The sequence below is a fragment of the Eucyclogobius newberryi genome, unplaced genomic scaffold, assembly GCF_026437365.1.
Source record: "Eucyclogobius newberryi isolate DKJ021-1_F unplaced genomic scaffold, fEucNew1.0.hap1 SCAF_2, whole genome shotgun sequence".
Taxonomy (NCBI): domain Eukaryota; kingdom Metazoa; phylum Chordata; class Actinopteri; order Gobiiformes; family Gobiidae; genus Eucyclogobius; species Eucyclogobius newberryi.
The window spans coordinates 22,202,538-22,225,427 of NW_027315834.1; the positions used below are offsets into that span (position 1 = coordinate 22,202,538).

The following is a 22,890-nucleotide window of genomic DNA, read 5'->3' on the forward strand; positions in this document are numbered from 1 at the left end:
GTCACGGGTGAGGCTTGATCGCACCGGGAATCTTACACAGTGCTGCATTGAAGAAAAGGTAAACTAGTCACACAAGCTCATAATATTAGCCATTTTTGACTGTATTTGAGATTAAAATGATAAACAAGAAATTAAGCTTAAAAGATCTACATTTAGACAAAATAATTCAGCATTTTAATGCACATTGGACACAAACCTAATGATATAAAAGATGAAGACATACCAAGTTTGTATGGTTTGTATGTGTGTGTCATTTGTATGGTTTGTATGTGTGTGTCATTTGTAAGGTTTGTATGTGTGTGTCATTTGTATGGTTTGTATGTGTGTGTCATTTGTAAGGTTTGTATGTGTGTGTCATTTGTATGGTTTGTATGTGTGTGTCATTTGTAAGGTTTGTATGTGTGTGTCATTTGTATGGTTTGTATGTGTGTGTCATTTGTAAGGTTTGTATGTGTGTGTCATTTGTATGGTTTGTATGTGTGTGTCATTTGTAAGGTTTGTATGTATGTGTCATTTGTATGGTTTGTATGTGTGTGTCATTTGTAAGGTTTGTATGTGTGTGTCATTTGTAAGGTTTGTATGTGTGTGTCATTTGTAAGGTTTGTATGTGTGTGTCATTTGTATGGTTTGTATGTGTGTGTCATTTGTAAGGTTTGTATGTGTGTGTCATTTGTATGGTTTGTATGTGTGTGTCATTTGTATGGTTTGTATGTGTGTGTCATTTGTATGGTTTGTATGTATGTGTCATTTGTATGGTTTGTATGTGTGTGTCATTTGTATGGTTTGTATGTGTGTGTCATTTGTATGGTTTGTATGTGTGTGTCATTTGTATGGTTTGTATGTATGTGTCATTTGTATGGTTTGTATGTATGTGTCATTTGTATGGTTTGTATGTGTGTGTCATTTGTATGGTTTGTATGTATGTGTCCCGATTGGCAAACTGGCCCCAAAGCCCTAACCTTTGCCATTGTGGAAATTAAGCGATGCACACACATGTTGGAGTTTAAACAAAGCCTTTGTTGCCAGGCGACAGTATTATTATTTTTTTTTTTTATCACACTTGGCCTCACATGCAGACTCACCACATAAAACGCTCAGCTTAAGTCCTGTAAGCCCAGCTCTGCATAAGCTCGCAGCACCCACAGGATTCAGTGTGGAGGGGTCTGTTTCTGAGCGGGGTCATTGTCGGGGGTAAGACGACTTCCTGGCTGACAGGAAATTCAACTTCCTGTCTCGATTAATGGGAGACAGTCACAGGGGAACTGAGGGGCCTTGTAAACACAGGACTTATTATATGTGGTTCACACGAAAAAGCAAGTGAAAATATAGAAAACAGAGATCAACCATAGACCTATGTTTATGAGCCTGAGGCTACATCCATGGACAATTGAATTAATATTTCTTCAAAAAATATGGTTCAAGTTTTTTTCCTGTCAGCCAGATATACAGTGGGTCAATCCCAGCCACAATCATACAGCAATTGTGTTCTTGAGCAAGACACTTCACTTGTCCAGTGCACAAGTGAAACATTCTGGTTAGAGTCTGTCAGTCAGCATATAGCTACCACCAATGCTGTACGATAAGACCAGAGCATTAGTATTATTCCTAAAATACAGTATGATAAATCTAAAAGGCCAAGACATTTATTTTACAAATTAAGATAAGTTTAATTATTTTAGGTTTGGTTTCTCCTGCCCTTCACTCTTTTTGACTTCTAATTTCTTCTTTCAGGTGAGAGGGCTGTAAAGCCCGAAAGCCATCGCCTCAGAAGCCTTAGATTGGCCTTTGAATATGACTTAATCCATAATCATCCTCTTCATACATCATAAAATCTGTATTCTGAGGTTTTTGCTCGGAAATGAGGATTTAGACCTGGGCTCAAACTGATTTTGTTTTGTTTTTTTAATAACATTGTGCTACAAAATCAAATATAAACTAAACCAGAGGTTCTCAAACTTTTTGAGACCAGGGTTGGAAATAAAATATCCCAAGGACATTCTCTACAATGGCATTACAATAACATTCTGAAGTTATGCATGTTAGCATGTTTAGGATTGTATAGAATAATAAATGGAAGAATAATAAACGTTTCTAAGTAATGATCAATCACCCCCAGCTTATGACCCAGGGGTGGGTCCCCAGACCTCATTTTGAAAACCATTGAACTAAACCACTGATATTTTAGTAAGTGAGGTTCACTTGTACACGAATCTAGTTAAAAATAAATTAATCTCAACTGTTCTTTTTGTGCAATGTTACACTTCTATTTTCCCAAAAGTCTAGACTTATATCGGTGCATATATAAAGGTCAGGCCTCATAAAGGCAGTGCTTCGTGCACCAGGAGTCATCTGAGTGCACAGTGTAAACAGAGAACACTGAAAGCACACAGGAATGCGGCGTGTGACAGCAGCTCTGCTCTGGCTCACTAATGAGACGTGGACCTGTTACAGAGCAGGCAGCGGCGTCCGCAGAAGAGGCCGCGCCTGCCAAGAGCTGCGTTCCAATGATGAAGAGTGTGTGAGGCTGTGAGCTGGGGGTGTTGAAAGTGAGAGGGGAGGGGACAACCAGCAGAATACCTGCTTTTAAAGATTTATGTTCTGCTCCAGCCCCCAGTTTGCAGATAAAGGTTGCTGTTGCCGAGGGTTAGGGCATAGATAATGATTTCAGTCCCTACTTCACAGAACAAAAGCTCTACGCATGATAAGCTGCATTAAATACCTCAGGAGACTCCTGGCTGCTCTGTTCTGTCCAAGGCTGTCTAAATATGTGAGACATGCTGTTGGATAATGAGAAAACACATTCATGCTTCTTTTTCTCTAAACATGCACATTATGTGTTTAAAATGACACAGAGGCAAGGCTTTACAGTCAAGAGAAAAAAACTCTTAAGTTTATTAGCCATGAATTTCACATTGTGAAAAAATGCATGTACAAAATAATGTCATAAAAATAGAAAATAAAATTTCACATGACAAAATAATTAAACCAATGCACACCGACAGTGTTGTCTAATTTTACATTGATATGAAGCACTTTAAAGTACTGAGAAACAGAGAAAAAGGGAGGGTGTGGGTAATAAGATGGAAACGCCAGCAATTAGGACCCAATTGAAGGGGCATTCGCTTATGTTACCAAGGAAACGTAAATTCTGTGGGGTGAAAAGCTCCTGTGTGATTGGTAGTGCTCAGGGTCTGAACAAGTCATTGTGGCTAAGGGCCTCAGAGGCTTTTTGGAGTGAAGGTTTTCACAAGTGTACTGAATGTAGAGTACAGAGATTTGACTTGCATCACAAATGCATAAGAAAAATAATAGAATTTATCAATTTTACAAAATATTACCTCAACTTTTATTAAATTAAATTCTGTTATTCCTCATTGTTCAATAAACATGACTGAGACAGACAGGAACACTAAAAACTCTTCATCAGAGCAAGCTCAAGACATTCTTTATTTTTTTGGTCTCAAGAAACGTTTTGTTCTTATATTTTTAGCGACGTCATGGTAAAAAGCACTGCGGTGTCTGCCCTTATCAACTAAATTCCAAAGTATAACGTTAAAGAAGACTGTAGTGTTAGAGAGTATCCATCTGCACTGGATTGGGCCCCTCTGAGTCATCGCTCTCGCACCGTCTCAAGATGGTAAGGCGTGGACCCTCTAGTTTAGTAATTGTCTAACACTGTTCTGTGGGTTTTGTGAGAGCACTGATCTTACATTTTAAAAAGCTTTACTCTGTTAGTAACTCGAGACACTTCCACCATCAGTAACTAACTAAAAACCTGGACGTCACTTGTGTCTTTAAATGTTATTTCAGGCAGACTGAACTGTGCAAAAAGCAGCCCAAAAAAAAGGAGCATGCATGACACCCTCCAACAGCACATTCATTTACATATGAATGCAGGCAAAGAAGAAATAAATAAGAACAGAATTACTATTGTCATATAAATTAATTAGGAAAAGTACATTGCAACAAAATGTAACTGATTCATTCTCAGTTTAAAGAATATTTTTGTAACCACAGAGTAAAAATCATGCCCGTTTTTGTAACTATGAGCATTCATGCTTCAGCCATGAGTCCAGCAGCATGACCCATGTTTACAGAAATAGTCCACATGTAGTTTTACTGGAGCGTCCTAGATCCTGACGTCACTTTGTGCAGTCTGCGCATTAAAACATCGTTCTACAGGCATTTGAACTGAGCTGCAAAACAGCGGGTACGTGAAAGGTTGTGACCCTGAGGCCCCTCGACCCGGGGGGCAGCATGACACCCCTCCCCCTCCACTCAGCTGGTGTGGTGCACCAACACCAAAGCATCATGGGAGGAACACTAACAGGCCTGTCCCATTGCAGGACAAAAACAAACATGATACATGGAAGCTTATAAGAAGACAGAGGGTAGACTAGATCCTTCATTGTGCTTTTGAGAAATCAATGCAATCACCTTCCTGTTATAGTCCTTCATGCAGTGCATGGCCCTCTGCTTAAAAAATACTTATTTTAATACACAGAAGAAACCGAGAAATACATCTTTTCTTTTTTTCCTCCACAATAAAAGCTTGATATGGATTCATCAAGCAAACCGTGAACACAGTTTGTTTGTGTGGCTGTATGACAAGTCCGCTCTCAGCGATGATGGATGATATAATTTCAGCAAAGTGTCCGTTCATTCATACACGATGCTGTTTGTGAATTGTAACATGATCATGTAACATGACCAGAACCAGCGCAGACATCTGTACAGCACATCACAGCTCCAGAATAAAGCATGTCTCTCTCTTCACAGTCCAGTGGAAGATCCAAAAGCAATCTATGGAAGAGAAAAGACAAATCCATTATTTTAGTGCTGAGCATCTTTTATGTTTTTTAATTTTGTGTTAATATGCTGTTTCTCCTCCACTAGCAGTGCAGAAGTAAATACAATTTCCCATGTTTTCACTCACTAAATATGAAATATAAAAAAAGGAAAAGCTTCTCCGTCAAGTAAGAATTGTTCCCCTGGGAATTTTCTCCTCCGTCTGTGAGGTCTAAACACTTCCTTCCTCTCACTACTCCAAAATCAAACTCAGAAAGGTCTGTTTCTGCAAAAAACTACATAAATACAGAATCTAGATATATTATCCATTCAGCAATAATTGCATTTATTTATTTTATTCAACCAGGAAACACCCACTGAAATCAAGATCTCTTTTTCAGTTTGGACAAAAGACATCAGCAATACACCTCGGGAGGATTAAAAGTTTACCAGTACAAAAAAAAAAATGTTTTAAATCAGAAAAAGTGCAGCAGTCATAGGCTGATTTCATAGAGTTCAATAACTATAAATTTATTTGTATCAGAAAATGTTCAAACTCAGCGCACTATTACATATATGGATGAGTGTGAGTTCATGAACACATGAAGGCCTGAAAGCCTTGAATCTACTATGGCAGACTGCTCACGCTCTAAAATGTGCCGGGAGTTGAGGAGAATTAGAGTTAGAAATGGTCCAGAAAGTCTCATGTAGAGCAGACGATAAACTCCAAAAGTAAATCCTCGGCTCAACTTCCCTGCTACTTCTGAAGGATCATGTCTGGAAAAGCCATGGAGGCAAGAGTTTGGTCCCTTCCCTCCCATAGTCACATTTACTCACAACTAAAGATGAATAGTTTCCAACTCCACAGGAGTCACGGGGCCACTTGCTCTCACTCTTGCCTAGATGACCATAATCTCATCAAAGCGAGGTGACACAGAGTTGATTAGCCTGGTCTGGATGTTGTAGCCTGCTGCTGTGTGGCTTGTCTAATTGGTAGCGCCCCTCCCCCACAGGAGAGATTTCCCCCGTAGGAGCAATAAAAGTATCTTATTCTCTTTCAATTAGCCTCTGTGTCCTTTGGACCATCCCCACAGTCATAACTCACTGAACTAAGGCAGGGAACCCCATCAGTCCCAGTAAACCCCTCCCTCCCGGACCAGAGAATACTCCAAACATCCTGTCAGCTAATGCCTAAACCAGAATATGCAAAAGTGTTGAAACTGAGTCCTTTCTTTGTTTTTAGAGACAAACCCAAGGTTTCCAAAAGTATCACTACACAGATACTACTTGATACTAAAACAAACTAGTATCATAACTACATACTAATTTGAACAAGTATCAATACAGAAGAAAAAATACATAAACCATTAACTGGACAAAATGTTACCTTTCCTAAATAGTTTTAGAATGGTCTTTGATCTATGGATGGAACTTGTATAAGGCCACAGTAAAATTAACATTGTTTTATGTTAATTATTTTGTGGTGAAAATTACATTTTATTGTCTAAAACCAAGCATTTTAAAATTACCGGTATCTTTGAGGGGTCAAATTTGGTGATTTTCCTTTGTATCAAAGTAAAGTTGGAAATGTTTGTAGATTGTGTAAATACTATTAAAAAAGCCATCATTTTTGTTCACAACTTCCAGTGTTTGATGCAATTTATGATTTCCTGAAGTCTATTGAACCAAAAATGAACCTTAACAAAATGTTAAGCAATTCAAAGCATGCATTTGGACAAAGGTTAGTATATTTTATTCACCCAGAGAGACACTGTTGCACTGTGCACTGATTACACACCTATAATACATGATATCCTGTAACAGTGAAAAATGTACATACCTCATTAAAAAGCATCAGGATTTCCAGTCTTAGGCAGGCAGATGTTTCCAGGTGCTGACAAAAGCCGTTGGAATGAGCGAGTATGGCACTGTTGTGATGCTGTTCCATGCGTCCAGTGTTGGGTCATAACAGTCCAGAGTTTTACACCGCTGTGTCCCGAAGTACCCTCCCACTACATACAGTTTGTTTCCTGATGCCACAGCCTGGCAGCTCATGCGCTTGGCTGTCACATCGCCTACTTTAGTCCACTGGTAGCTCTCACTGCTAAACTTGTAAGCAGAACAGGCGGAGAACTCAGTGTCACCGCCCATTACAAAAATCTGATTTCCTAACACCGCAGCAGCTGTGTATCGCCACGGCTGGGGGCATGAGGCAGGGACAGACCATCGGTTCTCCTGAGGGTCATAGCATTGCACTTTTGGAAGCTTGTCATGGGTAACACTTGTGCCACCAAAGGCAAAGAGCTTGAGCTTCACACTGACCACTGCTGCGTTGCTGACACCTTCTCTGAGCGGGGCCACCATGGTCCATTTGTTTGCTACTGGGTCGTATTGTTCCACTTGTTTGAGGGACACAGACGGAGAGGCGGGCAGACAGCCGGTTGCTGCAGTGTGCCCTCCAACCACATAGAGGCAGTGTTTGAGCTCGGCAGATCCATGACCAAACCTGGCGATGAGCATAGGTGCCGCTTTGGACCATTCTTCCTGAACAGTATCATAGACCCACACATCTTTGGATACACCGTTCTCCGAGCCTCTTCCACCTGTAATATACACCTTACAGCCAATGGCGCATGCACTGAACTCTTTTCTTGGACTTGGAATATCGGCCTTTGGGATTATCTCTTTGGCCTTCTGATCGACCAGGTACAACTTGTCGCACATAAAAGTTTGTCCTCCCAAAAGAAACAAGGCGTGGCTAGTTTTTCTGGGTCGTGCACATGGGCTATTGACGACCCCATCGTTTTGTAAGATCTTCAGCTTACAGCGTATTGCCTCATCCACCAAATCTTTGCTCTTTGTCTGCGTATTGATCAACTCTTCAGTGGAAACGTTCTCCATAAGAAATATGGCAGGCAGCAAAGCAAGTCTCACTGTTCTAAGGAGCTCTGGAAGGTGGATGTGCCTGTTTTCTAAGTCGTAGTTGACCCAGTTGAGGGCAGCTTCGTAAACTAGTCTCTCGTCCTCTGTCTCCAGCTCCTCATGGGACAAAAGCTGAACAACCATGTCTTTGGGCAGTTGGAGAAAGTCCTCGGCCTTGCAGATGGCGGGAAAGTTGCTGAGACACATGCCCCAGGACAGTTCTGACAGCTTGGTGCACTGGTGGGCATCCGATAGCAACAGCATGCCCAAACAATTTGACGGGTGAAGATTTCGCTCTAGGAATTCTGCACATGCGTCACGGATGTCTTGAAATTCCAACATGTCCCCTGCCTCAAGCAAGGACTCTGCATTCTCTTCATTGATGATCACCCGAGATGTGTAGGCATAGTCCAGCAAAAGCTCCAGTACCTCTGGGTGGATGGAGTCATGGAAGTCCACCTCACTAGCCTGGCTTTCCCGAAGACCGCCGCTGAACATAGCCTCAAAGTAGCGGCTACAGGCGGCGAGCACGGCCCGGTGACAGGGAAACGACCGGCTGCCAGCGTGAAGCAGGACATCTGTGAAGAGTCGCTGCTGTCGGAGCGAGTTGAGATGCAGCAGGACACTGTCAGCGTAAGAGGACTTGTGGAACAGGTAGATGTTCATGGAGCCGGTGCTGGCCCGGGATTTGCGGTTCTCATGGACGCACATGGACATTTTCATTGAATCCTAGAGAAAGAGGCAAGAGTGAGTACAATTACTATGTGTATAAAATCATGTAATCAAACTGGCAACAGTAATGGTGTTTATTCCAGATTCATGAATTTTACCATCATCTACATATTCTAGGGATGGGACAAGAGCTCGTGCTACAAGATCTCTAATTAATGATAATAGTTGACTAATTAAATATGATTATTGAATAATTGCAACAAGGTGTTGCAAGAAATATCAAATAAGTTAATTGTGAAACCAACATTTCAATCGGATCGCAACATCTTGTCTGGTTCTTGTGTCTCATCTTTACTTGTAGGAATTGTGTTTCTCCCCACCACTGATTTATTAATATATTCATACTAGTTGTGACCTGTGAAATCTTTAATCATTATTATTTAGATTATTATTTTTCAATCAAAAGCTTAAGTGAAACATTTAGGTCATGGGTTTCAGTGTCCTCCTGTTATTGTTGCCGTTTTAAGGAACTTTTGACCATAAAAAAAATTAATTAATTAATTGTTGATTTCTATGGCGACCTTCCCAATTATCATTCTAAAACCCAAGGATAATTTAAAAGTAATTATAACACTTGACTTTTTCTATGTCCAAACTGACTATTACAATGCACCACCACTACTGATACAACAAACACTGTATTTAGGAATGAATCCCAGTAATTACATGTTTCCAGACTGATTCAGCCCAGGATTTATGAAGGTCAGATAGATAAAAATGCCTGTCTCCCACTTTCATCTCAGAAAAGTGCTTTAGAAACTTCAAAACTTAATTTGCAAGTAAAAGTTCCTAGCAGAGTTCTGTAAATGACAGACAAGAGATTCTTCGCTACCCTGGGAAAAAATAAGTGGCACAAAATGTATTATTTTAGTCTTCAAAAAGTTTCAGCCGTCCTTGTTCTGTCTTCACTGGGAACTGACTTTCATTTGCTACGATTTCAAGATGTCAAGTACAGCCTGCACAGTCCCCATCTGGCCAATAAAGAACCCTTGCTGTTCTACGTCTATACTTCAAAGTCTCTCTAACAAAGATAACCTGAACATTTCAACTCTCTAAATTGAATTTCCACAACACAGATGTAATTAATATTTGCGTCAACCGTAGAAATCCCCTCAGACCACAAACAGCTTTTCTATCTCTCCTTCTTCTCTGCAGGTTCCAAACACAGGGAGGACACCGCTTCCTGCAGGGCTTAAAGGCTTTGAGAGAGAAGACGGCACTACAAAGAAAAATAAAGTCTGTCTATATTTAAAAATACAGAGGGAATACACAGATGTGAATACCACTGTTATTTCTGAATATAAAAACTGCATAAAGAGAAGAATAACATATATATATAACAGATAAGCCAGGGACACACACACTACTTTAAATATCCAATTCTTTCTTCCATCTTGCTATTGTGGTCTATGAACAATGAACAGGTTGCCATTCTATCACACTATAACTTTTGAATATCACAGTTCTGCATTTTGAATATCAAGCTATAGTTTCTTGAATTGTAAATTGATTTTTGGTGAAGGAACTTAAAACATCTCCTCAAATCCTGATGATTAAAGGTCATCTATCCTCTGGACAGGGACCATTTCCACATCTTTGTCTGACATCGTTATCTTACAAATACCTCTTTATAAATACACTATACCGTCAACACATTTTAAATAAGAATTCCCATATGTTTATTGTCAAACACAATTTTGTTTCTATGAATCTTGATTAGAATGGTCAAACCGGGCCACAGTTCTGCGTCATGTTGTGGACACTCTTGATTCGCAGGGACATCAGTGTGGATGACACAAACTGCTGCATGGTTTGCATAATGTATTCAAACTGCCTGCCTTGCATTCCAAACTCAAGCCACTTTGAAAGGAATCCGTGTCAATACTGACAAAAGATTCTTTACATTTTTTTATCAAATGATTCCCTTTCATAATGTACTAACTTGTGTTGTTACACCTTAATACACTTTTTTAATGGATGTGATGACACAATAAATAGGTGAGCTAGACTTAATTACTATAAAATTGTAAATAGATAATTTACTGTAAATTCTTCCCCATAAAAGCTTTCAATGTATAATAATGCTAAAAGCATGCCTGTATGCCAGGGTTGAATTTTATTCATAACTCTATTTAAAAAGCCTAGAAATGAAAAGGTTTTTCCTCATACTTTCAGTAATTCACTATCATTAAATATTCACGGGGTGTTATGTATTAGACCATGATGAGAAAATCCAGGACCAAAAGTAACTTTGGTTTAACTGGAATTATTGAATTCCAACAATGCAAAAGTGGTGAGCCATCATTGTGTCGCCGCTGGCTTTGGTTTAATGAGAATCTCCAAACCAGCTTTTCACCTGCACCTCCAAACACACAAAGGGACTCCCTTGTGTGAAGTTGTGTGAAAGAGCAAAAAAGGAAAGTCGGATGCATTTTTCAGATGAAAAAGTCTATCTGATAAACAGTAACAAACGCATGTTGTCTTGGTTACATCTTCGCTCTTATGGACATGTTGTCACTAACACACGGTCAGTTAAGCAGAACATTATGGCAGCTCTTATTACATGTGGACGGCTGGAGTCATCAACAGCTGTAAAGACGTTAAATATCCGGGGAGTAATGCACTGGCATGAAATCTTTTCTGACCATCAGGTAAACGCTCAAGTCTTGTCTTTCAAAACTTTGTGGACTTCAAAGGATTTGGACAAATTTAAGTTATGTATTTGCAGCAGGCCAAGATGGCTTGAAAGAACTACAAGTTTTTACAGCTCAATATTAAAACAGCAAGATTTTTTTCTTAAGGATATTTACACAATTAGATTCAGCTTAGAGGTGGGAGATTTATTGATTTTTATGTATTTTTTTAAAACACATTTGATATTATTTAGTATGTTAGTGAAAAAGTAACACATTTCAATCTACAAATTGTTTTCCTAATACAACACACATTGCAATGGCTTCAAAGCTGCTCCACGTCCCCTTCCAGCCATAAACAAGAGCCAGTCTAAACTTAATCTGCCTGTTTGCGTCTTGGATCTGAGGTCTGGATGTAATCTGTCTAAAATCATTGCCAGGTGTTCACATTCGAGCATGAAGTTCAAAAGTAAACACACCACTGTACGACCACGAGCACAACTCTGCGTGGAAACAAAGAAGCAGATGAGAACCAGGAGGAGGATAGTCGGCTGCAGGCAACATCTGCATGAGGTAAATGTGGATCTTCAAGCGCACCAAACCATCCACAACACACTGCCTTGAATGTATATTTATAAAGAGAAGCTTGTCGCACCCAATGTCACTCTCAACCCGTTTAAAGCATCTTAAGCATGAAAGCCTGTGGAGAAGATAGAGGGAACATGGTAGTATTTAACAGTGTGGGCTTGGCAGCACATGATCTGATGAAGGACTGTTACTATAGGATAACCTAAACCTGAAAACACATCTATAGGCTATGCCACTGGTCAGTTACCTCTTTGTGCGACCTGAAGAGTTCAACTGTGTCCGCAGCCCCCCCTGCACATGCCAGTTGTGAAAGAGCCACGATGCAAGCGGAGCGCACGGGAGTCGGACAACTCCAGTAATGACCGATCCAGTCCCTCCGGAGTCGTTTCCCTCCTCACCAGACCGCTCGGTGTGCGAGAAGATGCAGCCTAACAGGAGCGTGTAGAGTCTGGCCCCGCGCAGGTCGGTCTAATGTGAAGAGAGATTGAGGTGTTTCGCAGGCGCGTCTCGCTGTCTTTGCCTCTCGCTGAGCAGAGACGCTTCTGTGGGAGAGTTCATGCTGCGCGCAAAGTCTCAACTGCGAGAGCGCGAGCTGAGCTGGGTGTGTTTACAGCGAGGAGGAGGAGGAAGAGGAGGAGGAGGAGGAAGAGGAGGAGGAGGGAGAGGAGGAGGAAGAGGAGGAGGAGGAGGAGGAGGAGGAGGAGGGAGAGGAGGAGGAAGAGGAGGAGGAGGAGGAGGAGGAGGAAGAGGAGGAGGAGGGAGAGGAGGAGGAGGAGGAGGGAGAGGAGGAGGAAGAGGAGGAGGAGGAGGAGGAGGAGGAGGAGGGAGAGGAGGAGGAGGAGGAGGGAGAGGAGGAGGAAGAGGAGGAGGAGGAGGAGGAGGAGGAAGAGGAGGAAGAGGAGGAGGAGGGAGAGGGAGAGGAGGAGGAAGAGGAGGAGGAGGAGGAGGAGGGAGAGGAGGAAGAGGAGGAGGAGGAGGAGGGGGGGAAGAAGAGGGAGAGGAGGAAGAGGAGGAAGAGGAGGAGGAGGGGGGAAGAAGAGGGAGAGGAGGAAGAGGAGGAAGAGGAGGAGGAGGGAGGAGGAGGAGGAGGAGGAGGAGGAAGAGGAGGACGAGGGGGGGAAGAAGAGGGAGAGGAGGAAGAGGAAGAGGAGGAAGAGGAGGAGGAGGGAGAGGGAGAGGAGGAGGAAGAGGAGGAGGAGGAGGAGGAGGGAGAGGAGGAAGAGGAGGAGGAGGAGGAGGGGGGGAAGAAGAGGGAGAGGAGGAAGAGGAGGAAGAGGAGGAGGAGGGGGGAAGAAGAGGGAGAGGAGGAAGAGGAGGAAGAGGAGGAGGAGGGAGGAGGAGGAGGAGGAGGAGGAAGAGGAGGACGAGGGGGGGAAGAAGAGGGAGAGGAGGAAGAGGAAGAGGAGGAAGAGGAGGAGGAAGAGGGGGGAGGAGGAGGAGGAAGAGGAGGAGGAGGAGGGGGGAGGAGAGGAGGAGGAGAGGAGGAGGGGAGGAGGAGGAAGGAGGAGAAGAAGAGGAGGGGGAGGAGGAAGAAGGAAGAGGAGGAAGAGGAGGAGGAGGTGGAAGAGGAGGAAGAAGAGAAGGAGGAGGAGGAAGAGGAGGAGGAGGAGGGGGGAGGAGGAGGAGGAAGAGGAGGAGGAGGAGGAGGAAGAGGAGGAGGAGGAGGAAGAGGAGGGAGAGGAGGAAGAGGAAGAGGAGGAAGAGGAGGAGGAGGAGGAAGAGGAGGAGGAGGAGGAGGAGGAGGAGGAGGAGGAGGGGGGGAAGAAGAGGGAGAGGAGGAAGAGGAGGAAGAGGAGGAGGAGGGGGGAAGAAGAGGGAGAGGAGGAAGAGGAGGAGGAGGAAGAGGAGGAGGAGGGAGGAGGAGGAGGAGGAGGAAGAGGAGGACGAGGGGGGGAAGAAGAGGGAGAGGAGGAAGAGGAAGAGGAGGAAGAGGAGGAGGAAGAGGGGGGAGGAGGAGGAGGAGGAGGAGGGGGGAGGAGAGGAGGAGGAGGGGAGGAGGAGGAAGGAGGAGAAGAAGAGGAGGGGGAGGAGGAAGAAGGAAGAGGAGGAAGAGGAGGAGGAGGTGGAAGAGGAGGAAGAAGAGAAGGAGGAGGAGGAAGAGGAGGAGGAGGAGGGGGGAGGAGGAGGAGGAAGAGGAGGATGAGGAAGAGGAGGAGGAGGAGGAAGAGGAGGAGGAAGAAGAGAAGGAGGAGGAGGAAGAGGAGGAGGGGGAGGAGGAAGAGGAGGAGGGGGAGGACTGTCACCTAGAGGAAGAAGAGAGAGAGAGAGACAGTGATGCTATATCCTATTCAATTAAATCTAATTTACTATAAAAGAACTGGTTGTTCCTCTCCATAAAATGAAATAGGCCCATATGTTAATCTCGTGGTTTAATGTTTCAATGATCAAATATAGCATGTGAATATCTAGGCCTACCTGTCCTTATGATTATTAAAATCCACCCACAATATGCCTGCATTATAGTGACATCACCTTACTTGTGACTTGAAGAGAACTCTCTTTCTCTTCTATATTTTATTTATCCATAGGATTCAATATGATGAGCAGTTTAAAACTAAATATGACGTATGGTGAATATCCCATTACATTCTTGACAATTTCACGGAATTAATTAAAAACCAAGCGAATAAAAATGTAGCTTATTGATTTAATCCTAATCAATTCTCCACTAAAGCCTTTACTCAGGGTCAGCGCTGAATGAAAGCTGTACAAGAGCGACATCTAGTGGACATGCTCAAATAGTGTGTCGTGCTGCAGCGCATTTTCCAAATTCTATTCTATTCCATTACATTTCCTTCCATTCTATTCTATTCTATTCTATTCTATTTGGGCTAATTCCATCTCAGATGTTTATCATTCCTGTTGATTTTCGCTGAAACAATTACTCCCAATTAAAAACTAAGCTGTTTTTGAATCCATCCATTCATTTTCTACTGCTTGTTCCCTTTCGGGGTCGCGGGTGACTGGACTGGAGCCTATCCCAGTGACTTCGGGCCTTAGGCGGGGTACACCCTGGACAATGGCCAACTTGTCGCAGGTTTAACACAGAGACATAGACATTACAGACATTACATTCACTTCCTTTGGAGTAAATGACTGGACTCTTTGAGAAGCTGAATCTCTGTTGCACAAGTTACACAGTAAAGTGTGATTGGCTTTAGTGGATTCAATCTAAAGGGATTCGTTTTAGAAATGTATCCATTAATTATATTTTGTTTGGCACTTTTATCAACGACAGTCTTATTGACAAAGCTATTAATAATATGATTTTATAAGCAAAATGTCAGTTATATTATTATGTCGGATGTATTATTATTTTATTTAGTTTTTATTCTATAATTTTATTTAGTTTTATTTTACTGTGATTGAACATATATGTTTCATTTCGTATATTTGTGCAGTTCGTGGTTTGTTTGTAACGTGTTTGTTAAATACAAATAAAAAGTGTGATTGGTTGTTTTTTCGCTGACTTCCGCATAGGAAGTCCCGCCTTCTTCTCTTCTCATCCCGTGTCTGCTCTCGGTCTTGTGACTCCGGTGATTTCGTCCAACATGACAGCTTCTCTTCAGTGTCTCGCTCTTCTGTTGTCCTTTTATTCTTGTCAGGGGCTTCAGTTCAATTACATTGAAGAGGAAACAGAGTTTCTTAATATAAACTCCAAGTATGGCTCTCTCTGGCCTCTGCCACAAAAGGTCAATTTCTCAGATGTTTCGTTGAAGTTGAGCGGTGTCAGTTTTAGGATCGTGGACGCCAAAGAATCATCCGCTGGAGCAAGTTGTGGTCTTCTGCAAAATGCATACAGAAGGTGCGTAGAGTAAAGTATGTGTTTATATGTTTGGGATTACAATAATAATAAGGGCAATCTTGCATAGGTATTTTGACTACATCTTTGGTGGCGCTAAAAAGCAGTGGCCAGTTAAAGGCAGGCGCACAGGAGACTCTGAGCTGCAAGAGCTGCAAGTGTGGATCACAGCACCTGAGTCTGACTGTGACTCTTACCCCACTGTGTTCTCGAACGAGTCATGTGAGTGTCTTTTCCTCATTCTTGTGTGAATTGTTTTGCTGTCTCAATAAACCAACACTGATAACACTGCTCTGTTGCAACTGCACTAAATGGATATATCCACTGAACATGATTAAATGCATTGAATACATGTGTCCACAGATGAACTTACTGTAGCTCAGTCTGTTGCTGTTCTAAAGGCACCTAAAGTCTGGGGAGCCTTACACGGTAGGACTTTTTTCACTGTTAAGTAACACTTGATGGACAGCGATTTTAGTATTGTCGCGCTGCTAAACCGGTTTATATTTTTCAGGTTTAGAAACATTCAGTCAGTTGGTGTACAAAGATGAGTTTGGAAGCGTAAGTGAACATTAAAGTGGTTTAACACAATGTTGTTTTTCACATGTCATTGCTTCTATTTTAGAGAAACATTAATGTGACCACAGTCAGCGATTTCCCCAGATTTGCACACAGAGGAATCTTGCTGGATACTTCACGACACTTTCTACCGCTTAAAGTTATTTTGGCAAACCTGGTAAATAAACATTTTTTATTGTGTCTAGATAGTCTCAATCACCAACCTTATTATCTATTTTTAGGAAACGATGGCAATGAACAAATTCAATGTCTTTCACTGGCACATTGTGGATGACCCTTCCTTCCCTTACCTAAGCAAGACCTTCCCTCAGCTCAGCCAGAAGGTTTACATGAATCCAATGGAAATATGGACAAATGATTTCCCACAAAACCACTAATGTAAGGTCACTTCTGTTTAGGGGGCTTACCATCCTTATACACATGTGTACACACCAGCTGATGTGAAGATGATTATTGAGTTTGCCCGTCTCAGGGGAATTCGCGTCATCCCAGAGTTTGACACTCCAGGGCACACACGTTCTTGGGGAAGAGGTAATTTTATCATAATTCAAAGGGTGAGTTCTTACTCTAAACTGAATAATGTCTGTTTAGGTCAACCAGATCTTCTTACACCCTGTTACTCTGGCTCGTCCCCATCTGGCACCTTTGGACCTGTCAACCCCATCGTGAACACCACTTATGATTTTATGGCACAGTTCTTCAAAGAAATTAGTTCTGTATTTCCCGACGCATATGTGCATCTGGGAGGCGATGAGGTGGATTTTACCTGTTGGTGAGACATCGGACTCATCTAGATGAGCTTTATTATAGATTTGTGGATTATAGTAAAGGCTAGTTATGCAAATCTGACATTTACAGGAAGTCCAACCCAGACATTCAGGCTTTTATGAAGCAGCAAGGTTTTGGAGGAGACTTCACAAAGCTGGAGTCATTTTACATCCAAAGGTTGGTTTGGCATTTGCACAAAGATTGGCACATTTATCAATGCTTAAAGTTAAATCCATGTTTGATAGACTCTTGGATATTGTTGGCCAGACCAATAAAGGCTACATGATTTGGCAGGAGGTGTTTGACAATGGTGTGAAGGTAACATGTTTGCAATTTATCATCTACTAAGCACTTTATTTATTGCTTGCTAAATGAAAATGCTAATTGCAATAGCATGAACTGTAACTGTTCTAGATAAAGCCAGATACTGTAGTGCATGTTTGGATGGGCTCCGGGCAAAAGGAGGAAATGCAAAAAGTGACAGCAGCTGGATACACCACCATCCTCTCCGCCCCATGGTATTTAGATTACATTAGCTACGCCCAGGACTGGCAGAAGTACTACAATGTTGAGCCACTAAACTTTGACGGTCAGTTTCAATGTATTTGTACATGAATTACATTTGGAACACAAATCTTTGCTCAGCAGGCTTCCTCTTAACTGCACATTCACAAAATGAGCGCCAACATGGGGCGGAGTGTCTGGTGCTGTTGTACATTGACCTTGTTACTGTTTAATCTTTCCAAATGCCAACACATTTAAAGCATTCTGGGTTTTAACTCTTACATCCATGCATTTTAAATATTAAATGATGATGATCCTTATTTTATGTATTATGTATGTACAATAGCTAAAACCAGACACAATTATCCACGTATGGAAAGGAAATCGACAGCAATACCAGAATGAGATGGCACAAGTTACATCAGCTGGTTACCACACCTTGCTGTCCACTCCGTGGTACCTGAACTATATCACCTATGGCCAGGACTGGCAATCCCATTACAAGGCTGACCCCCAAGATTTTAAGGGTTGGTCTATTGCTGATGAATAATGCTTGTTGTGCTACTAATTTCTCATATTGGTTACTTATATTTTTTCCATTCATCTGCTTTTCCTTAAACACTCCTTTCTGTGCAAATATGAGTAAGCCTGTTGAACTTTTTCTTGTTGTTAAAGAGAATAATTAGAGGTGATTTACTTAATTTCCCCCCCCTTTTTTCTCAATTGCAGGAACCGATAAACAAAAGGAGCTTGTGATTGGTGGAGAAGCCTGTCTGTGGGGCGAATATGTAGATGGCACCAACTTGACACCGAGACTCTGGTATGTCTGAAACATTTATGGTCCATTTTGTCGTCTTTTCATTGCACATTTCATCATTGCTTCAAACTACTTTGGCTGTAGGCCTCGGGCCAGTGCTGTGGCCGAGCGACTGTGGAGTGACAAGGATGTGACGAACATCAATGATGCGTATAACAGACTGTCACTCCATCGCTGTCGTATGGTGGAGTGAGTATTTTTACTGTATTTTACTGCCTTTTATTTGTAACTTGCGTTAAAAAAATGTTTTTTTCTTTCTAAGACGTGGAATCCCAGCAGAACCACTGTTTACCAGTTACTGCCCTCATGAGTACAAGGGGATTTAAGGACAAACCAGGGAGACCACTTGTCTCATCATCTTAAAAGGGTCTAATCTTAAAGGGAAATGCATTTTTATCTGGTTATACATATATAATCAGCTGTACCAACGGTTGATCATACTGCTCTGAATGTCTTGAATTTCTTGATTGCACTTTGTCTTCTTTTACATTTTTAAGTGTGTGATTTTACGAATAAAACCATATTACAATGGGAAAATGTACATTTATTTACTCCTTTTTTTTAATTAAAAAAAAAAATATATATATATATATACATTTGCACTCTAGAATCAGAGCAGGCCAGCCACTCTTTTCAGTAAGATGTTCTGATCCTGTGGGTTCATAGCTTCATATGTGTCCAGCTCAAGAGAAAAGGTTGCAGTTCCAGATGTTAGTGAGCGCAGAATTGTTGAGTAGCCCTATAGTAAAACAACAATTTCAGATATTGTTCTGCATGATGAGGTTTAATTTGTAACCAACCATCATTTCCGCCAGAGGGACCATTGCCAACAGCACTTTGTCATAACGACGGCTTTGAATGTCACGGATCGTTCCTCTTCTTTGGGCAAGGTCTCCAAGCACAGAGCTCAGGTAATCCTCCCCTACTGTAACCTCTAGTGACATGACCGGCTCAAGCACCTGTGCCCCTGCAGCTTTCATTGCCTGTGAATATAAAGAAGTACTGCATTTGTGTTGTTATTGCGTAATATCAGGTCCCGCGTTTGTCAATCACCTTCTGCACGCAACGAGATACACATGCTGACACCATGGCTAGAGATGTTCCTGGCTCTAAACTGACACTTTGAATTACAGTAGACACACCTTGCACTGGGTAACCTAGAAGGGGACCTGAGTGAGGAAAAAAAACATTTGATATAATACACAAGTTTATTTATATATGACAATTTAAATGTTTTGACCTTGCAGATATGAACTGTGAACTCCATTTTCAATGGCATCTTTTAAATCAGGAGAGAGTTGATGGTGTAATTCTTTCTGAATTGTTATTTTACAAGAGTTGCCAATGTCGTCCGTTGGTCCTACTTTGAGTTCCACTGTCACAACATGTCTTCGGTCTCCTATGGTTCTGTCAAGGGTATCTAGACCATGAGCAATGACAATTATTCACATGTCTTGTGTTAAACATACAAGGGTCAATTTAAATGAAGTATTTTTGATCCAACCTGCAGTTTTGGCCTGATGGATAATTGTCTCTCTGTAAGCCACTTGTAAAGGCCCAAGGTGAGTTTCAATGCCATACTCTCTTCGTATTCTGTCATGGATTATATCAATGTGTAACTCCCCCATACCACACAAAATTGTCTGTGGATGTAAAGTGGACGATAATTAGAGTGACAGTGGAGGATGCACAGACTAAGAAAAGCTCAAGTTAATCCAATGATGGTTTTACCTGCCCAGAATCCGGGTCAACCCGGACTTTTAGACTAGGGTCTTCTCTCTGGAGGCAACTAAGCGCATTCTCCAAATCTTTAAAATAAATATAATCAGCATTTAGATCAAATGTTTTGCATGTCGTAAAATGCACAAGACAATCATCACAAACCAGCTTGTTTGGCCATGGAAGGTGGCTCTATTGTGCAGAAATATACAGGATCAGGCACTTCTACTCCAGTCAAGATAACATTGACATTTTCACCTTTTTTCCCTAGTTTGTTTTGAGCTCGACGAAGAGCAGCAGCTGCTGAAGCCTTTGAGGCAACAATAGTGTCTCCTGTAACAGTCTAAAAGTAATAATTAAAAACATTCAGAAAATGAAAATAATTTTAACTGAGAGGTAAATAAAACATATTACCAAGATATTACACGAATAAGAAGTACCTGTTTAAGGCCAACAGTCAAAGCAATATTTCCTGCTGTAATTGAAGGAATTTCCACGTATTGATTAGCGAATGGCACTAGGATTCTGCTCATCCTCTCACTGCCGAAGTATGTACATTATATTTTTTGTATCTACTTGGAATACAATTACCATAATGTATGAAATATATAAATAAAAAATGCTTACATTCCGTCTCTGTTAATGTTCTGAACAGCTGTCTGTGCTTTCAGAGTCCCAGAGTATATTCTGACAAACACCAAAGGACCCCGCTGCTTGTCATGGATTACTTTAAAAGCCAACGCACATAAGTCATCTTTATACCATTGTCTGCAAAAAGGAAATTCACCCAATATAGTTGTCAATAGACTTAAAGCAAAGATAACAACAAAAACATTACACAATGTAGTTGAGGTATACTCACATGATGTCATGGTGGCGCTGATTGGGGTTGGGTAAGTAAGCAATGATGGCATCTAGGAGAGGCTGAACACCTTTGTTTTTCAAAGAGCTTCCGCAGAGGATGGGAACACCTTTATGTGCCAGTGTCACTCGCCGCAATGCTTCTTTAATCTAGGAAATATCAAAATGTGGTCCCAAAGCTACACATTTATGTTTTAGTGGCATGAAAAACTTACTTTAATAGAGGGAACGGCATCAAAATTATCACTGAAGTCTGTTAGCAACACATCAGCAAACTCATCATCTAAATCAGCAACCTGTAAATTAAAGCCATGATTATTCTAATGTTATGTAATTGTCTGTGCATGTGTCTTGTCTACCTGTTCAATTAAATTAGACCTGGCTTCTTTGGCAGCTTGCACCAGTGATGGTTCATCTGACTCCTCTAAAGGCTCAACTTTATAACAACGTCCGTCATCTCCATTTGATTTTGTTGTCCATAACAGTTTCTGATTAGTTATTAAATCAACAATGCCAGAAAAGCTCCTCCCACAACCAACGGGAATCTATAAAAGTACAAACCTGTAATATACAGTAATGTTACATTTTGTTTAGTCAAAACTTACCTGTAGAAGGATTGGTGTCGTTTGCATCTTTTCTCTAATGCTTTCAATGCAAAGATCTAGGCTTTAATAAGAGACAGACAAAAATCAAAAAGCAGACAGTATATAATAGCTAGAATATATGTTTATTATACAAATGCTTGTTGTTGCCGCCTTTACTTACTTTGCCATAGGTTTATCCATCTTATTCAGAAAACCTATACAGGGAACATGATGTTTCTGTGCTTGTCTCCAAACAGTTAGTGTCTGGGCCTGTAGATATTACCAATACTCTGTGAGATGTAGACTTCACAATGAATTACAACATGATGAAATGTAAATCTTAAGGTGTAACAAACCTCAACACCAGCAGAAGCATCAAACACTGCAACTGCACCATCCAGGACACGAAGAGACCTTTCTACTTCCAGAGTAAAATCAACATGTCCTGTAAAAAACACACCCATTTCAGAATATTTCAGAACATTTCATAGTTCCAATTTCAGATCATTGATTTACACAATAAACCTACCTGGTGTATCTATGAGATTTATTCTATGATTGTTCCAGTCAAATGTGACCGCTGCTGACTGAATAGTTATGCCCCGCTCTCGTTCTTGGGCCATGAAATCTGTGACTGTGTCCCCATCGTCTACATCTGAAAGCAACAATGACTAAAATATAAAGCTGTACTATGTCTATTTAGTTCTATGTGTTAAATGACCTCACCTCCCAATGCTCTTGTATATCCAGAGTAAAAAAGCATTCTCTCAGTTGTGGTAGTCTTGCCAGCATCAATATGAGCCATAATGCCAATATTTCTGATACTATCAAAGGAATACACACAATTAAGACAAAATAAGACTCAGTTTTATATTCATGAACTAAGTTCTTACTTGGATACATCAGGGGACACAACAGTTCGCACAGATTTGACATCATCTATCAAATTTAATTATAATACAAGGGTTAGCTGCATAAACAGCTACAAAACACACATATGCAGAACAATTTGTTCAACAAATATCAACACTCACCAGGAAGAAAGCTGTAGTTTCTTTTTATGAACCAGATCATCTTGTATCTATGCTGAGATCCAGCAGTAAAAAGATACTTTGCCTATGACATATGACATGTTAAATAAAACACTGTCAAATGACAGTAACACAATGCAACATAACTCTTACCAAAATCATGTCCCTAATTGTCCAAGTTCCGTCTGCCTTCAGCTAGAGAAATGACATTTTGGGAAGTTCACAATTACCTTGATCGCTGCATGCCTGTGCAATAGTACTATATTAATACTGGAAAATAATTCAGCGCATATTGCGAAGGTCAATAATCACCATGAAACTATAACACGTCCATGAGCATCACTTAAGTCACGTGTTCGTGTAGTCCTTCTTCAAAATACATCCCCACAACTGACAAATGCACCGTTCCACCACAAAATCATTTAGAAAAGTAATAGATCCTCTTTAGATAAAAGCATCGTGTTGAGCTAGTAAACGTCCCGCAGTAAAACAATGTTGATTATTTTGTCATACTGATTTATTTTCTTCGTAATAACATTTATTTTTATTTAATCTTTTGTCT

The 22,890-nt window shown here is 41.2% G+C and overlaps 3 protein-coding genes across 4 annotated transcripts; 1 reads left to right on the forward strand and 2 right to left on the reverse strand.

The window, feature by feature from the left end:
• Window positions 1–2,861: 2,861 nt before the first annotated feature.
• enc1 (ectodermal-neural cortex 1) lies at window positions 2,862–12,107 on the reverse strand. The gene is made up of 3 exons (XM_072454486.1): window positions 11,911–12,107; window positions 6,629–8,439; window positions 2,862–4,803 (listed from the first exon to the last, which is right to left on the reverse strand). The coding sequence occupies exon 2, from the start codon at window positions 8,431–8,433 to the stop codon at window positions 6,658–6,660; it is 1,776 nt and encodes a 591-aa protein (XP_072310587.1). The 5' UTR covers window positions 8,434–8,439; window positions 11,911–12,107; the 3' UTR covers window positions 2,862–4,803; window positions 6,629–6,657.
• A 3,069-nt stretch (window positions 12,108–15,176) lies between these two features.
• Window positions 15,177–18,685, forward strand: hexb (hexosaminidase B (beta polypeptide)). 2 transcript variants are annotated; one of them, XM_072454489.1, is made up of 14 exons: window positions 15,177–15,468; window positions 15,536–15,687; window positions 15,829–15,894; window positions 15,980–16,026; window positions 16,091–16,201; window positions 16,266–16,367; window positions 16,443–16,575; window positions 16,636–16,816; window positions 16,903–16,989; window positions 17,058–17,130; window positions 17,227–17,401; window positions 18,046–18,136; window positions 18,218–18,322; window positions 18,396–18,685. In XM_072454489.1, exons 1-14 carry the CDS (start codon window positions 15,215–15,217, stop codon window positions 18,457–18,459), a joined length of 1,641 nt encoding a protein of 546 aa, XP_072310590.1. In that variant the 5' UTR covers window positions 15,177–15,214; the 3' UTR covers window positions 18,460–18,685. The 2 variants fall into 2 exon arrangements, with proteins under 2 accessions (XP_072310590.1, XP_072310589.1); XM_072454488.1 differs by lacking the exon at window positions 17,227–17,401 and adding an exon at window positions 17,663–17,843.
• On the reverse strand, window positions 18,667–22,706 carry gfm2 (GTP dependent ribosome recycling factor mitochondrial 2). The gene is made up of 20 exons (XM_072454487.1): window positions 22,482–22,706; window positions 22,332–22,413; window positions 22,191–22,236; window positions 22,024–22,121; window positions 21,827–21,952; window positions 21,654–21,742; window positions 21,479–21,567; window positions 21,319–21,379; window positions 21,073–21,258; window positions 20,929–21,009; window positions 20,715–20,863; window positions 20,480–20,620; window positions 20,293–20,392; window positions 20,018–20,195; window positions 19,865–19,941; window positions 19,638–19,776; window positions 19,374–19,553; window positions 19,187–19,302; window positions 18,934–19,116; window positions 18,667–18,872 (listed from the first exon to the last, which is right to left on the reverse strand). Exons 1-20 carry the CDS (start codon window positions 22,488–22,490, stop codon window positions 18,744–18,746), a joined length of 2,259 nt encoding a protein of 752 aa, XP_072310588.1. The 5' UTR covers window positions 22,491–22,706; the 3' UTR covers window positions 18,667–18,743.
• Between the last annotated feature and the right edge of the window lie 184 nt (window positions 22,707–22,890).

Coding starts and splice junctions, on each gene's coding strand:
- hexb (XM_072454488.1), top strand. CDS start 15,215: ATGACAGCTTCTCTTCAGTGTCTCGCTCTTCTGTTGTCCTTTTATTCT. Junction 15,469..15,535: donor CTGCAAAATGCATACAGAAG/GTGCGTAGAGTA, acceptor AATCTTGCATAG/GTATTTTGACTACATCTTTG. Junction 16,027..16,090: donor ACAAAGATGAGTTTGGAAGC/GTAAGTGAACAT, acceptor CTTCTATTTTAG/AGAAACATTAATGTGACCAC.
- enc1 (XM_072454486.1), bottom strand. CDS start 8,433: ATGAAAATGTCCATGTGCGTCCATGAGAACCGCAAATCCCGGGCCAGC.
- gfm2 (XM_072454487.1), bottom strand. Junction 21,380..21,478: donor ATGGATAAACCTATGGCAAA/GTAAGTAAAGGC, acceptor CTCTTATTAAAG/CCTAGATCTTTGCATTGAAA. Junction 20,196..20,292: donor TGACTGTTGGCCTTAAACAG/GTACTTCTTATT, acceptor TATTACTTTTAG/ACTGTTACAGGAGACACTAT.